This window comes from Elgaria multicarinata, chromosome 4 (genome assembly GCF_023053635.1).
Source record: "Elgaria multicarinata webbii isolate HBS135686 ecotype San Diego chromosome 4, rElgMul1.1.pri, whole genome shotgun sequence".
NCBI classification, from domain to species: Eukaryota; Metazoa; Chordata; class Lepidosauria; order Squamata; family Anguidae; genus Elgaria; species Elgaria multicarinata.
Genome location: NC_086174.1, coordinates 140,109,958 through 140,126,760, shown reverse-complemented (window position 1 = coordinate 140,126,760; position 16,803 = coordinate 140,109,958). Strand labels below are relative to the sequence as shown.

The 16,803-nt window shown below is 40.3% G+C and overlaps 1 protein-coding gene across 1 annotated transcript in view; it reads left to right on the top strand.

Annotated features, from left to right (window-relative positions):
• The window catches only part of RANBP17 (RAN binding protein 17), a 220,383-nt gene that overhangs the window by 128,063 nt on the left and 75,517 nt on the right, over positions 1-16,803 (top strand). Inside the window, exons 17-19 of the mRNA XM_063125294.1 lie at positions 8,253-8,316; positions 8,407-8,515; positions 15,033-15,136. Coding sequence (XP_062981364.1) covers positions 8,253-8,316; positions 8,407-8,515; positions 15,033-15,136 — 277 coding nt within the window. The remainder of the gene's footprint in view (positions 1-8,252; positions 8,317-8,406; positions 8,516-15,032; positions 15,137-16,803) is intronic.

The window sequence follows — 16,803 nt, the reverse complement described above, 5'->3', positions numbered from 1 at the left end:
AAGTTGAATTGCCTTTTTTGGTTTAATGTGCTATTTAAAATGAAATTAGTTGGGTCTTGCAGTCGTACAGTAGGCAGTTTGTTTCAATTGAGGATTGCCCATCATAGAATAGTCCTAATTGTAGTATTACATGTAGAAGTTCAAGAAATATTAATGTTGAAATGTAACATAAATAATATAGAGTACAGAACACAATCCTGCAGGACACCATAGACCAATGGCCTTGCTGCTGAAAATTATTCCCCCAACACCACCTTTTGGACATGACCTGACAGGAAGGACTGGAACCACTGCAATATAGTACCTCCAAGGCCCAGCAGCACCAGGTAAAGGATACCATGGCCAATGGCATCAAAAGCCACTGAAATGTCCAGGAGAGCTACTATGATATCACCTGGAAGCATGTTTCAAAGCAACTTCCAATGGTTTTACCAAGATTATGTAAAGAGCATGCCCAAGTTCTTTCTATCCCGTGAAACTCTAGCCAGGGCTCTTCTCTCTCTGTGGTGTTTTTCTTTTGGAGGATGGATAGTTGTGTCCCAAGAAATCATCTGTATATCTTGAGCTCAGACCCAATGGGTTGGACCTAGATTTAGTCATGCTTAGAGTAGAGATATCAAAATCCATGTGATTTCAGTGAGTCAAGCCTAAGCATGAATAAGTTTGAATCCAGCTCAATGTCTGCAAAATATTTTAACAATTTCTGCATGTGAAATTGGAATGTTTGAATAGTAAAATGGAATTGAAGACCTGGGTTCAATTTCTTTTATGTCTTAATTTCTTCTTTCTCAGGAGATTCATATGTGGGACCTTCTTTTATTTTCATGAAAGAATCTCCTCTGGTCACCAGGAAGGGCTGGCAGATAATGACGTTCAGAAATAGCTAGCTTGAGTCCATTGCGAAGTCTTTAGCTTCCTTTGTTTTCCTCCACCTTTAGTCCAAGGCGGATTGTACAATACGTTCTCTTCATAGTTCTTGGTTAAAATTGAATTATTCTCCATTAGATGGAGAAGGTTTTATTACAAATTTGTTCGAATTAGTGTAGGGGAAAATAAACTGCTTCCAGAATTCGGTTTTGGTCTATGATTGGAGAGGAAGTTTCTCCCCTTGGGGTTCTTCCTCTGAAAGTAAAAGACTGCCCTATCTCTCAGAATGGGGAACATGTGGCCCTCTAGATGTTGTTGGATTGCAACTCCCATCAGCCCTGACCAGCATAGCCAGTGGTGAGGGTGATGGGAGTTTTAGGCCAACAACATCTGGAAGGCCACTCATTCCCCATCCCTGGCTTAGTCCTTTCTCTGCTGCAAACCTTCCTATTAACAGCCTATCTGTTTCATGAAGCCCTGTATTTTGACAGTTGTACATTCTGAACAGTTTGGATGATCTTGAACAAGTGTAGTCATTAGTGAGATATCATTTAAAGTGACGCCAGAAGTCTTACAACCAACTCAGGAGGTTTCAAGAAACTGCAGCCTATGTTTATTTCCGTGTTTACCACCACCTGGCAAATCTTTACATGCTGTGTTTTCATTTGAGGCCTTGTTCATCTTTCTGTTTACCATGGTAAGTACCCTATTAGATTATCCCAAGCTTGTTTTTCAGTTCATAAATATTTATGTGCCGTGGAACTAAGGAGTTTTGACAAGAGGAAAGGGAGACTTGCTTTTGCTCCTGCCATTTCTTCCAAAAGCCTCCCCCAGCCTCAGGTAGACTCACGGACCTACACAGCTTCTCCTCCCAATTGCAAATGGGAAACACACATAGAAATAGCTCTCTGCTGCCATTGGCTGCTTCTACGTTCGTAAACCTGATGGGCAGCTATGGTAGAGCAACAATTATGACATTTGCCAGCGGCAGATGAAGCTAGTTCCTTTATCCTTGCTTCACTGTGTGAATTTGGCCGAACGCTCCGCCTCTACCTGGCCTTGGGGCTAGCAGCCTGGAGTAGCCTGGGCTTCTGGGAGAGCATGCAGTTGTTGCAATGTGTCAGGATTCCAAGCCCTCACAATGAATAGTGAGACAACAGAGACTTGCTGTGCGATCCGCCAACATTTTATTCAGTTAAAAACACCTCTTCACACCTATAGCGTTTGTGAAACCTAGGAGCTGTTCTCTAAGCCTAACTAGCTAAATAAAGCAAGCAGTTGCCTATCAACTAAATGGATGGTTCCCCACCATGCCCAACAGGCTTTTTCTTGGAACCCTCCTTCAAGGACAGTCATTGTGACTTAACTTCTGACATGCAGCCAGTCTGGTGGACTGCGTCCTGCTTCCTCTCAACTCTGTCCGCTTAACTCTGCGGCAGACTCTGGAATCTGTTGATTCCAGTGCTCCCTTCCCCTCTGATGAAGGCTGAGTTCCCAAGGGGGGCAAGTCGGTGATGGTCTCTGAACCTGGGCCTCCTGCTCGATAAGCTCCTGAGAAGATGCATCCCTGACTCCCGGAGAGCCTTTGAGGATCCCAGCCCCATCTGCTCTCTCTCTCTTGAGTAGGCTTCTTGTAGCTCTGCTTCAGAATCTGAAACCCAACCAAAGAGCCTGGGCCCCATCCTGACACTCTGCCTCCTGCTCAGTGCCATCTCCTGCTGAGCACCTCAGGGGCAGGCTCCGCTGAGCATTCAACTGATTTAGTTTAATGAACCAATGTGGTTTAGTTTAATGAACCAGTTAACATGGTGTGATGTAAAGGGATGTTTTACATGCTTTGTTCTTGTAATCAGATACAGGATGTGCATGGGACAGAAAGGAAGTATCACTTTCATGTGACAAAGAGCGTCATCGGATGAGTGTTTTATCGCACACTTGTTACTGGCCCCTCACAGATTTTTGCAGGTCCTTTTCATGACACCGTCTGCCTCCCGCACGATTCCTGCTCCTTTTGCTCGTTTCTCCATCACAAAGAAAGACCCAGAAAATCTGATTCTTTTGGCTGTGACGAAACTTACCGCCATTTCCTGCTGTGTGCAGGAGAAGCAGTGTGATAAAAAACACCCACTGAATGGCCCACGTGGTCGTCACTTGCTTCCTCTTTCTTCCCCGTGTAAAGAAAGCGAAAGCTGCTCGTCCCAGTTGTGGGACAGGAGCAGGAAGCAAAGTAACGGTAGGGAAACACAATTCCCCCCCCCCCCCATCCCCAGTCTGATGACACTCAAAGTCAGAAGAAAAGAGGAGGCTGGGCTGCATTGCTAAAATGTTAAAAGCGTAAGAATGATTGGTTTTCTTAATGTTTTCTTGTGGTGTAATAGAGTTCAATACACTAAAGGTCAACATGAAATTCTTCATTAAATATCTTTATTAAGACAGGAAGATAACAAAGTGATAAGCATTTCATTAATGCTTCTGTTCTGAAATGCTTGTGTGTTATACCCTGTGGAGTCCTGTCCCCCCCACCCCCATATGTTTTAGCTTTTTCCTTCCTAGGGGTTTGGGGCAGGTAAACATACTTTACAACAGGAGCCAAGTATAAAATAGTTACTAAACTATAATACATTTTCCTAATTCCTGAAAGTCAGCTCATATAGAAAGCTCTTGAGCTTCTGAAAGATACTCAGGCATTGGTGAGTTTCCAGGGCAAGGCCATTGCAAACTACAGAACAGTGATCTTTCTCATGGTCTCTGTGCAGTCCCATGTATGGGTTCCATACCTGCACAGAGCTTCTTTTGGGGAAATTTCTAAACTAGTCTAGAATTTTGAGCTCTCACTCTCCAGGTGTTCCCACCTCCTTGCTCAGTTTTCTTTTGACCACAAAAGCAGTAGGACATCAAGGAACTTTGCTTGCATGTGGCTAGAAAAAAGGGGAACTCTTCTAATTCTTTAATTCTGTCTCTCCTGTCTACTTAATATTTCCATACTCTGCAGTTCATTTCTTCTTTTCAGTTAAGAGCCTCCAGTGTCTCTTTTGCTGCTTGTCAAGCCTATAGCTCTGAAGGTGGCTTGTTTTGGAAAACCTTTATCTTTTGAGAGCAAACTTCCACTGATGGACAGCAATAGTTGGTGTCTCTTCAGCCTTAGATAGGGTCATCTTGCAGTCTCCCATAAACACTGCCCTGCTTTTACTTGCCAGGTGCAGAGAAAGGGATTGCTTGAGGCTTCGTCTTTGGGAGAAGGCATTAGAAGCAGCAGACACTAAGTGCCTGTACTGTCAGTGTCTTCAAAGTTCTTCTCAGCTCCATCTACTGCTCTCTTGATGGCTATACCATTAGCTTCCTCTGACTTTCCCACAACACTGTCCTCTAGGGGAGTTGGTGGCCCTTCAGAGACCATTTCAGTATTTCCTCTTCTGCTTTATTGGAAACTTCCACTTTGGTACCAGTCTTTGTACTTATCGATTTCCCCAGTACTCAAGCTATTTCATGAATTCTGGGGTTGAAGCTGGCCATCTGACTTTTGGCCAAGGTTTCTGAATGGCATGCATCTTCATCTTCAACCCCTAAAAAGGAGGAGGAGGAGGAATCATGATGTTGATTTTCATTTTGAATCGCAAGATGGACATCATGGGTTTTATCCAATTGGACCCTTACACGGGCATTCCAGGCCCCTGTCACTGGCAACCAAAATAGCACTTCTGGGGGCAAGTGCTGAAACATGCAGAAACACTCATTTCTGATCGTTTCGGTGCTTGTCCCGAGAAGTGCTACATCACGCCCACCAACAGCAGGCCTGGGTTGCCCAAGCAAAAGTCGCATTGAATCCAATCCACTGTCTCAGGAGTTAGGCAGAATCCTGCATCTGGATTTTCCCAGTCTTGGGATGATAGCATGACCAAGGAAGTCATTTTTATAGGTAGTTCACAAACCATCAACCTTTGTAGTCAAGTGGGCCATGTTTCTGAAATTTTCAACAGAAGCAGTGGTTGATGCTCACACATGTCCTATTATTACAATGTTAGACTTTTGTTTATCTCCTAATCCTCCTGTTTTACCAACTGAGGGCTTTTGTATCCTGCTTTTCAAGAAACCCTAGATTTGTTTGTCTGATTCAGTGACATATATAGCAGAATTCAACAATAGTCATTTGAGGAGGGGCCGTAGCTCAGTGGTAGAACAAAGACCTAGATTCAGCCTTAGCATCTCCAGTCAAGTGGATCTCTGATAACAGAGCTGGAAAGGATCTTTGCAGTAGAGAATGCTAGCTTAGATGGCCAATGGTATGACTTGATATGCATTTCCTCTCTTGCCCCCAATGCCTATATCTATAACTGTGGAAACCATGAGAAACTCATGAGAAACCATCTCATGGAATTTGATGTCCTTTCTATCCTGAACCTGGGTCCAAAGGTATTCAGCGCCACACTCTTCACCTCCAAAATAAAGTATAAAGAACCCTCTTGGTCAAGTCTTACCATATTGTGAAAGGGGCCATGATGTGAAAAAGCTCCTGTATTATATACAAAATCAGCATTAGTTTTGCTGATGAGATTATTACTTTTATATATTGGCCACATTAAAATGAACACTATTTTTAATAAATAAAATGTGGTTACCCATGGTATTAAATATAATTTGATTCAAAGTTCTTGGGTGTGTTTCTTTTTTCAGTTTAGATGTGTGCAGCATGAAAGAGCTAACCTAAATGCTGTTTCACTTTATTCTTATGTGTTAGTATTAGTTAAGTTTAAACTTGTGTTCTTTGGCAAATGAAAAAAGAATTCAGAAGTATTAAGACACCCACTTTTGTGCTGGAATTTAATATGCAACTTTTTATTGGAAAATAATCGTCCTTGTCTGGCAAAATCCACCATGCAATATTTCTGTTAGTAGGTATAATGTAATAAAGGCAGGGAGGGCTATTTATCACAACAAATTTTGAGGATTTCAGGATTCTTTTTATTATTTTAATATATTTCTTTGGTATTAAATCAGAAAAATGATAAATTACACCTGTCGAGGCTGTTTTTCCTTTTTGCTGGAAAATGATGTACAACCCAATTTTGCTGGTCATTTTGGCTTTTAACAGTACGTATCCCCCCACCCCCCACCGGTTTAAAAATCTATTGCCTCAGCTTTTAAAGAATAATGCTGAAGTACTTTTTATTTCTTACATATGAAGTGTTTATAAATACTTCTTGGTATTGCAAACTTTGACCTTTTAACATTGCATTAGTTTGTCAGAGCAACTCAGTGGCTGTGATACTCAAGCTCACTTAACATAGTCTTCCTTCTGATCAAGATTGTGCCACTGTGGCAGGTTGAGGGTTAGAGTTTCATTATATATAACTTTGTGGAAAGCATTGTGTTTTCAGAGACCACATCCAGGGAGGGCATTTTCAGCACATAGGGTACATTAAATTGTGATTAATTTGAAAGGCTAAACATAATTAGTTTAATTTAAATGTCTGCCCATTGCTTAATTCATTCATCTGCATATAATTTCCTTCTAGAATCAAGCACTACACGTTCCTTTAAATTGGTACTTTTATTACGCATTATATTTCTACAGAGATTATGTAACAGTTTTATTTATTTTAGGAGGGATTAGATGAAATAGCAAAAAATAATAATAATAGGGGTGATATTTTAAGCAACAAGAGGCAACAAATGATTTGTGTTGCTGTCTTGTTTTGCATTTATTTTAACAATTATTCTGGGCATGCATATTTAGAAATATATTAGCCGAATTTGATTTTAAGGCTCAGTTATTTGAATTATAAATCATTATGTCCCTTCTAGCTGATCAGTCATGGAATAGCTTTGAATTCATTTACATAATGGAATGTGTTAGTGTTTCCTTTCTGTCAGTGCGGTCCTGGTGCTTCTTCATGCATCCTCAGTTGTTTCTAATAATTAACTTTATCATAATGTTTCCTGTAACAAAATATATACAGTTGCATAGTTATTTTGTGAAGCAACAGACCACAAAGTGGTCTTCTAGTTCTTCTACTTCCTTTGCAGTGATTAAAGGCTTCATTTAGATTTAAGAAGAACACACTATAAAAAGAGTTCATAACATTAAGTCGTTGATAAATATCCAAAAATGTTACATGTAATTCTTTAAAACTTACCCACAGCCTTCTAAAGGTTTGGTCTTCAATTGTTTAGACATGATCTACAATTGAATTGCATCCAGACCTGAGATGGGTTGCAGAATGAGTGTTTCAAATCATTTTTGGAAAAAGAGAGATACTGAAGGATCTAGATTCTAGATAGATACTACAGACAGATGTAGTCAAGAGAAAAATTGTGACCACAGTCTAGGACTGACATAAAGTCTGTTGCTATCAGTGTTATTAAAGATGCCTCCCTCTGTGCTGGATTGTGGCCAAAATGTAACAAGTTAAAAGTGGGTCCCAAATTACAGGTTGAGTAATTTTACTGTAGTAAAACGAGTCCTGGATAACAAAAAGCTAAACACTGATCATGGAAAGTTTAGTTTACTGACTTTAAAATACTGAGATAAGAAAATGTAATTATTTTAAACAAGAGCCCAATTTAGATCACTTTTTAATCAGGAAGTTATGTTTCCTAGCCAAGACCAATTCACTTATGTAATTTGAACTGTTCTCTCAAACATTTTTATCTACCAATATTAATTTGTGTAAACATTTGAGTAGTGTTTCATATTCTAAACCTTCTAATGGTATGTAGAACGTGGGGAGGTATTTCTAACCTTCGACTTTTGTATTGTTTTAAAATACTCAGTACTACAAATATATACTTTGATGCTGGAGGTGTTGCTCCATTCCTTATGTAGCTTAGTTAGTATAACAAGTAAGATGTTTTGATCACCTGTTGTGGGGCAGGGATCAAGGATTATTTGAATTGGGTTCTCCCTCCCTTTCCCCCTCAGCATTAGATTACTACTGTCAGAGATGATAGTATTGACCTTGAAAAATACTAAGAAATGTCCTAAATTTCCTACTGGTCTCCTAAAAAATCTTTTGACCATTACTATAACATACGTACGTATAAGATCTTGATGGCTCTAGAATCCATTGAATCTAATTAGCTGGTGCTTTGTAATAGACTTGCTTTTCAGTTCTTGATCATGGACTATACAGTGTCCATCAATGCTGTTAATATTTTAAACGGTTTTGTTTTCCTTTTCATTAGAATTATTAGATATTAATTTACAATTTTCCATGAAACATTTCTGTGCAATATTTTAACCCTTCTTAAAACAACAACAACAACTGTATTCTAATATTCAGTTATCTATTGTTGTTTTACATCTCTGACCATAAGAATGAAAGAAGTTATAGTTTGTGATACTAACACAGTAATTGGATACTGTTGTTTTCCTTAACCTCAAGTACTTATATTCTTTTAAAAAAGCTTGTGAAAATAGATGCTGTGAAATTCATGCTGCAGAATCATACGGTAAGCCTCTTCAGTGTATTACAATATTTTAAAATCGCTACCTTTAAAAATTACAAATTAATTTGTCTACTCTATTTTCTTTCCCACCAGAGTAAACATTTTCCTTTCTTGGGTGTCAATGATAATTATGGTTTGAGTGACCTTCGGTGCAGAACAACCTTCTATACCGCTCTCACACGGCTCCTCATGGTAGAACTAGGTAAGAACTTTCTCATGATATCTCTTCACTCTTCCTGAAATTAGAATGTTTCCTCAACAATGTTGTCTAATAAGTAATTTCTCTCAATATTGAGACTTGTTCTTTAATCAATACCGGATTATTCTGAAAATGTTTCTGACCGCACTGAAATCTAACAGGCTGGATTCCACACATAGAAGATATTTTCTTCTCACAGAAGGGCTGTTTTCCATCTCATGCTAGAATGATGTGTGGGGAAAGTGAAAGTAAATGGCATTCTATTGCATAATAGTCTATATGCAAGCGGGAGCATGAGAATTGTTGTGTGGAACCTACTTACACAAACCCTTATGAGGTATTTACAGAACACATTAGAACTACTTACACAAACCCTTATGAAGTATTTACAGAACACATTCCACTCACTGTTCTTTGGGCCCATCCCAGTTTATTTACCTACGGGTTTTTGGTTTTAAGCTTAATTTACTTGCCAGGAAGTAAGTCTCAAGATTGATTTGGGAGAAATGTTTAAGATGGGCCTGTTGAATTGAGGCTGGCAGACTTCAGGCTTGTGGGAAGTACTTTGTGTGTGTGTGTGTTTTGCTAGAACCTTGAGATCCACTAACTGTAGCCTGGTGCCAAATACACATACTTAGAATTAAAGAATTCTGAGTCTAGGAATTAATTTTGAGTATCAGAACTGAATGAAGTTCATAGTATTTCCACACAAAAATCCACTTGTGGTTGCCCCAAGCTTTCATTTCAGCAGTGTAGTTTAAGGCAGGAGAGGAGTAATTTGTTGCTGCTATTGTTAAACAATTGCAAGTCAGGAATCTTTCCCAGTCCTCTACAAATCATCCAGAGAATTGTTTTCTGCTCACACCAGTATTAGATTATAAGAACATAAGCTTTGGACACAGGATCAATCCCTTTTCCACAGATGAACCCACTTTTGTTCCAAGTATCCTGGAACAAGAGAAAAAAAGGATTTGGACTGTATTTTAATGTTATTGGCTTTAGATTGCACCAAAGATCCGTGATGCTTCAGTATTTCAAGTTAATGATGCTTAATTAAATTTCTGAACGTAGAGGATTCTCTGCAAAGTAATAGCTGTCCTAGTAGCTCTCTTGCCAGACTAGAAGAATAACAAACAAAGTTGAGCTGTGAACTACTTATGCAGCTTTCATGCTTATAACAATACATCCTGGGAGCTTCAGCTTGAATCCTGGAAATCCCTGTTCTCCTTGTGTGTTTAAAAGACTTTTGAAATGCGTGATGACAGCGATGACAACAACAACATTGTTAAAATGCAATTGTGTGGGAAAGATAGAAATCAAAGGATTCTTTTATGTCAAAAGAAGCATAAATGTAGAGATTTCCATTGATTTTCATATGTAACAGTATCAGAATCAGAATACTGTGGAAATAAGTGCAACATCCCTACCCATAAAGATGGGCATCAATCTAAATTAAGAAAATAATCAGTAGCATAATTCTAAATAATGTATTTGATGGAGTGCATTAATATTTTATTCTGTTGTGTACATATACCTGACAACAAAAAGTAAAATGAAAATTTGCCCTAAGAGCCAGACTAAAAATACCCACGTATCTGCCATGTTTACAGTGGTGGCCAAAATTGTGGACACGTTTTGAAATTTTCATGTTTTGCAACTTTGCATGCTTGCAGAAAATGTTCTGTTTCACGAAATTCAAATGTTTATATATCAGTTGAAAGTGAATTTAATGCTGAATTCAATACAAAAAAAACCAGAATGCAAATATATCTGCAGTACAAAAAAAGTTATGCTGCGAATACTGCAATCATGATGAATTTACAGTAAAATCTGATAAAATGATATCAGATACTGTACGTATGATTGCAATGTACTATCAGTATTTGGTAGGGTAGCCTTGATAAAATAAATAAATAAATAAATATAAAATTAATAAAAATACATAATATCAAAAAGGATAGGCAGGTGAGGGGTGTGGAACTCTCCCCCGCCTTCCCTCCCTGCTTGCATTTTCCAGCCAGACTGATACCACAAGACAGCCGTAGCGGGGGAAAAGAGCCTGAAGTGATGGAGCTGGTGGGGGAGGAAAGGCAAGGGATAAGGGAAGTTTCTGTTCACCTCACCTATGTACCTCTTCTGATGCAAAAATTAGACTCCACCTCAAAGCTTTATACATGAATGGGGCAAATGAGAATAGAGTTAGCTGCCACTGTCACATCTAGTTTGTCATATCTAGTTTGGTCTCAAGTTTCCCCCCAAACAAGAGATATGAAACAGGTTGATAACTGGAGTGCTCATCCACTAGCAAAGATATTCTTTTTTCCAAGAGGACCCTTATAACTGATTCTCTTGAGAAGAATTGGAATTAGGCCCTCACTCAGTGAAGCATTCATAATCCCCTCCAGAGTAGAACCCAAGCTCTCCTGTCAAATCTTAATAAGCCATGATGGCCAAGGGTCTAAATTCTGTGGTGTTGGCTATACTGCCTTCCACATCTTGATAACATCTGAGGAAGAAATAAGCTAAAAGTTGTTTAAGCATGACCATTGGTGTCTGTGGCTCAAGACTATGTTTTAAAAGAAGGAAAATTGGGATTGAGTTGAAAGTACTAGCTTGTAAATACACCACAGTTAGGCTTTTGATTACTTCATTTTGCGTGTGGACAGAATGTGAATGCCTTACAATGCAGCATGAGCTGAGAAGAAACCCTTCCTTGCTGCTGCTACCTCATTTCATATGGGTTCAAGGACATTTGGTCAGATTGGGCACAACCATTCCACTGCTTTCATTCTTGCGGGCTCCCTAATGTGTCAATACCCTTTAGTTACCCGTTGCGCTGTGCTGGGAAAGCTTCTTCTCGCAGTACAAGTGGTGTGAGATGCAGCCATCCTCCTGTGCCTCGAGTTGTTTGGCCGCTGTATCATTTGTTTCTGAGATCAGTCCAATGCAGATGAAGTCGGTGCCAGCTGTCCTTGGGAGACAATGGTTCAATTGGAAGATGCCTTGCAAATAAAGGAGCTGCTTCCAGGATTGATTCCCCCCCTGTCTCCTTTCCCCCCACCCCAGGCCTACCCCACACACAACCTTTCCCTGAAATGGAAAGGTTTTCCCCCTTTAGTTACCCATAAACCAACAGGAGTCAGAATGGAAGGGCTCATAGTAGCTATTGTGTCAGTAGAGAAAATCAGCTTCTTGTTCTGTTGGCCATTCGGGTCATTAACGAGGCAAGCGTGGGCATCACTTGATAAATCTCCCAGAGCATTTTGTTAAAAAATCTCCAAATCTGGACCATCTTTTTACTGTGTGCCTCCCCACTTCGCTGCCCCTTGGCAGAGGCTGTGTGTGATGAAAACCCACACCTTTGTGAGGTAATGGTCTGATCGTAAGAGTGACAACAGCATCCCCATGCTCAGAGAGCCTATTTCCGGGCTGGTGTACTACAATAAATCCAACTTATCATCTGTCACAAGCACCTTGAATGTTTGTTATGAGAGGTGGCTTCAACAGGACAAAGATCCCTAATATAAGGCATGTGCATTCAAATCTGAGTGTATAAGGTGTCTCCAAAGGGATTTGTATTCTTTCAGATAAGTATGGCTTTGGCCTCATCTACACCAAGCAGGATATTGCGCTATGAAAGCAGTATGAAAGTGGTATTTAAAAGGAAGGAGCCACACCAAGCATGATATAGTGGTATGAAACTGGTACATGGTATGTGTCAATGGGCCCCAACAGTTGTCAGTGCACTTCAATCCTGCTATAGAGCAGTAGTGCGGCTCCTGCCTTTTACCGTATTTCTTCGATTCTAAGATGCCATCGATTGTAAGACGCACACTAATTTCAGTACCACCAACATAAAAAAAGCTTTGATTCTAAGAAATAATAAATGCACCCGCGATTCTGAGACGCACCCCGTTTTTAGAGATGTTTATATGGGGAAAAAAGTGTGTCTTAGAATCGAAGAAATACGGTATATACCGCTTTCATAGCGCAATATCCTGCTTGGTGTAGATGAGGCCTTTCTTTCCCCAGATGCCATCTCATGTGTGCTGCTGCCCTCAGTATTTATTTATTTATTTATTTATTTATTTATTTATAATATTTATAGACCAACTTTCCACAAACGTCACCAAGGGTATGTGTCTAGGTATGTACAACCATACAAATAAACAATAATACATGGGAAATAAAATGCAGTACAACCATATTAAAACATTAAAGCCACTATTCACAATTTAAAAGGCCAAATTAAAGAGATGTGTACTTTCTGAAAAGCCAAGAGAGTGGGGACCAGAACCAATAGGGGGAAAGTCCGGCAGCATCCAGCCAGGACTCAGTTATGCGTGACACAGGTGGATAGGAGGAAATGGTACATGTACCTTTTGTGTGTATTTTGGAGGAGGACTAAATGCTTCTTAATTTCAACCAGATGTTCTGTGGCAGAAAACGTAATGCCCATTGAAAGCATAGTAACACCTCAAATGATTACTTGAAACAATAGGAAGAGCAGGGCTCCAGGAAGTGTGAATGGGCTTTAAAAGGCATTTGCTTCAGTGCTACACTGTGGAAGAACGATGAGATGGATCAAGTGCAGTAGGCCAAAGAATGCTTCGGGGAATGCTAAAAGGGAAAATGTGTGCTAACGCCAATATATGGAAACAGAAAAAATAGCAAAGGGAGACCCAAGGGGCATAGATGGAATGACGTGGGCATTAGTACGGTGGGCTGGGAAAGTAAGCTTGTCACCTGGAATGACAGTCAGTTGTCATTATTTGGCATGGAACACCTGTCTCAAGTGGGAAAATAGCGTGTGAGCTATGGTCCTGTTTCTTACTGGACAATGAAAAAGGAGCGTTCGAGAGCGGAATGCAACACAGTATGGGGAGGGGCTGTAACTCAGTGGGAGAACACATGCTTATCACGCCGAAGACGATAGAGATTTAACTGGAGATGAAAAGCGAGGGCAAGAGAGACGCCTGCTGAAGCCTTGGAGTGCTGCTGCCAGTCAGAGTAATAGGCCGTGCTGGACTGGATGGACCAATGGTCTGAGTCGGGTTAAACCAGAGATGAGTTCACATTCCTCTGATTTGAGTTTCTGTAGAATGGCAGGTCAGTGGATTCACAATCACCGGAGAAAAACAATGAAGGCCTGACTGGAACGACAAGTATCAAGCCCAGCAGACTGGCATCCAAACATTAGCCCTGCTCAGAATGCAATAGAGCTGTGGACATGCTGAAGTGATGCAGGAAATATTCTAGTTTGGAAAGTAGTTCATGTTTTACACAAGACAGGGAGAGGTAGAATTTACTCAGTGGTGCTGATTACAGGGGCTCACGGAGAAGGGACCCTGTAGATGATCTTAAGGTCCAGGCAGGTACATATGGGAGGAGGCGTTCCTTCAGATAATCTGGCCCCAAACTGCTTAGGGCTTTGAATGTCAATACCAGCACTTTGAATCAGGCCCGGACCTGGACTGGCAGCCAATGAAGTTGTAAAAGGACTGGTGTAATGTAATTATCTTCTGTTCTTAAAGGCTAGCTAGGATCCTGCTGCTAGTCTCCCAAAGAGACTTGCATATGCATTGCATTTTCTTGAGGAAAGAGCTATACAGATAAGGCCATCTAACTTGGCAACTGAATAAGGCTCCATGGGTATCAGTCTGTGCAGTGCTGCTGCTCTGGGGTAGCCTCCTAGAACTTCAATATACTGCTGCTTTAAGACATGAATGTGTCAACAGATGTGGTTTGTTTATTTTTTCAAAGTAAATCTGCCGTTAGGACAGGAAGCTTTGTGTGCTGATCTTTTCCTGAAGTGTCCTATTCTTTTGTTTTCTTAAAAAAAAAGTGCATTGCTGCAGGAGTAAATGTTTTTGATCACCTAAACTGAGAGACATGCCTATTGGATAACATTTTAATAAATACAGTAATGCAACTAATGTATTTCTGAATATAGGGTAAGTATGTAGTCTAGAAGTCTAGCATTACCTGTGCTAATGCCCAAATGTAAATAGTCGTAACAACTGGGGTCCTGCAATACCATTGTTAGAACATAAGAAGAGCCATGATCAGATCAAGGGTCCATCTAGTCCCATCATTCTGTTCATACAGTGGCCAACCAGCTGTTGACCAGGAACCCACAAGCAGGACGCATTGTTGCAGCATCCATTGTTGCAGAATGGAGTGTGTCTATTTGGGGTTCTAGCCACTCCACTCCATTCCTACTACCCCCCCCCTCCGTTTTCCTCCCCGCACCAACAGTCAGTGTTCTGTGCCCACTGAGCAAGGTTTGGGTGGAATAGGGTGGGGTGAGGTGGGCACACTGGTACCCAGTCCCAGCAACAGTAAAAACATTAGATTTCTCAATTTATTTCAAAATTAAAAGCTCAGTTTAGATTTTTAATTGAGGTTTGCATAGGTCAGTATTATGCTTGGGTTTTGCTTTGTTATTTAATTTAATGACTTCTATGCCAGATTCTTAATACTGTGTTCTTTTTCTGTCTCTCCCCTCTTTTTTCTATAGGAGAAGATGAGGATGAGTTTGAAAACTTCATGCTTCCCCTGACAGTTTCATTTGAGACTTTAGCCCAGATATTTAACAGTAGCTTTAAGCAAGAGGAAGCAAAGGTAGGTTACTATGAATAGTAGAGGGAAATCTTACTGATCATAAACTAATGGGTTTTTTTAAGTTGCTGTTGACAATCTAGCCAAAAAAATAACCCTTAAGTCCCATTGATTTAAATGGAAGCAAATTAAGTGTGAGCTTAATTCTCCCATTGAATTCTCAATAAGATCTAAAGGCATGTCTCTTCTCATATCTACCTGCCCAGACTGACCCTCTGCATACCCCCACTGAAGGAAGCTAGGTAGATGGCTATTCCCCAGAAAATCTGTCACACTAGCTAAAGCTATTGGTGTTGCACTAGAGATGTCTTATGCTATTACACCATAATTTGCATTAACGCTAGTGTTTGATTGGATACTGACTCATATATGACCTCCAGTTGTTAAGCTTTTTGGAATGTTATTTCACATTTTGCAAATGGAAAGGCAAGACATGGGATCTGTGAAGGTCAGGCACTGACTGAGAGAATGGGCCAAAGACTAAGAAGATGTAGGGTGGGCTCCCTGCATCCTCCCTCACTTGACATACTTCCCTATTTCATCCTTACTTGCTGGATGCCTTGCTTCTTGGTCTGTGCTCCTCCCTACATTGCCTTAGATATATTAAGTTTATTCCTAGCCTGTGCTGAATACGCATGGGGAAGAGCAAAATGGCTTGCCTTGCCATATAATGTGGGGAGAGCATGATCACACTGTTCGGTTCATGGGGCTGCCATCAAAACCCAGCAACTTCATATCCAGTTCCCTCATGTCTCCCCATAACATTTAGTAAGGGGAACGTGTGTCGTCATTGCTACATATGTTTATTTCTCACCCCACTGGCAGCCAATAATGTGGAGCAGGTGTGGGATCATCATCATCATCATCATTATTATTATTATTATTGGCATTTATATACCGCCTTTTTCCTCCAAGGAACCCAAGGTGGCGTTCATAATCCTTCTCCTCTCCATTTTATCCTCACAACAACCCTGTGAGGTAGGCTGGGCTGAGAGTCTTTGACTAACCCAAAGTCACCCAGTGGGTTTCCATGGCCGAGTGGGGACTAGAACCTGGATCTCCCGACTCTCAGTCCAACACTTTAGCCACTACACCACACTGGCTCATGATGTCGTATCAGATACTTCCAATGTTTAATGGGAAGGGGGAAGTAGAGACAGGGTTGCTTTTTTCAGCAGCAACCCTGTGCTCAGCATTGTATTTAGTTCCACCCTCTGACAGCTTTTGAATGAGATCTAAAATGAAAGTTTAGCATCTTATTGTTGTGAAATTTTGGCCTTATGTGTATTAACTGCTTGGTGTTTTTTTTTCTGTGGTGGTGCTTTTCTGTTTGTTTATCTTTTGTATTTATTTGTGTGAATAGATATATACTAGGTAAAAACACTGTATGCTTAGAACATCTCTTCCAAACAAGAATTTAATATATAAATCAGGAGTTTATTAAATGGCTGGGCATATATGTATAAATAGGAACTGGTCTTGAAGTATTGCGTTCTTAAACCGAACAAAGTGATTAGGATAACTGATAGCTAAATAAGGTTTTTATGTGCCTGTGGGAGCCATATTAGGATTGATTTGACAAGTCAGTTCAGCTGTGGCAACAGTCATATTATCTAGCACAACATTATGTTTTATTAGTAAAATCCTTAAGTGTAGCAAGCTGTTTGTGT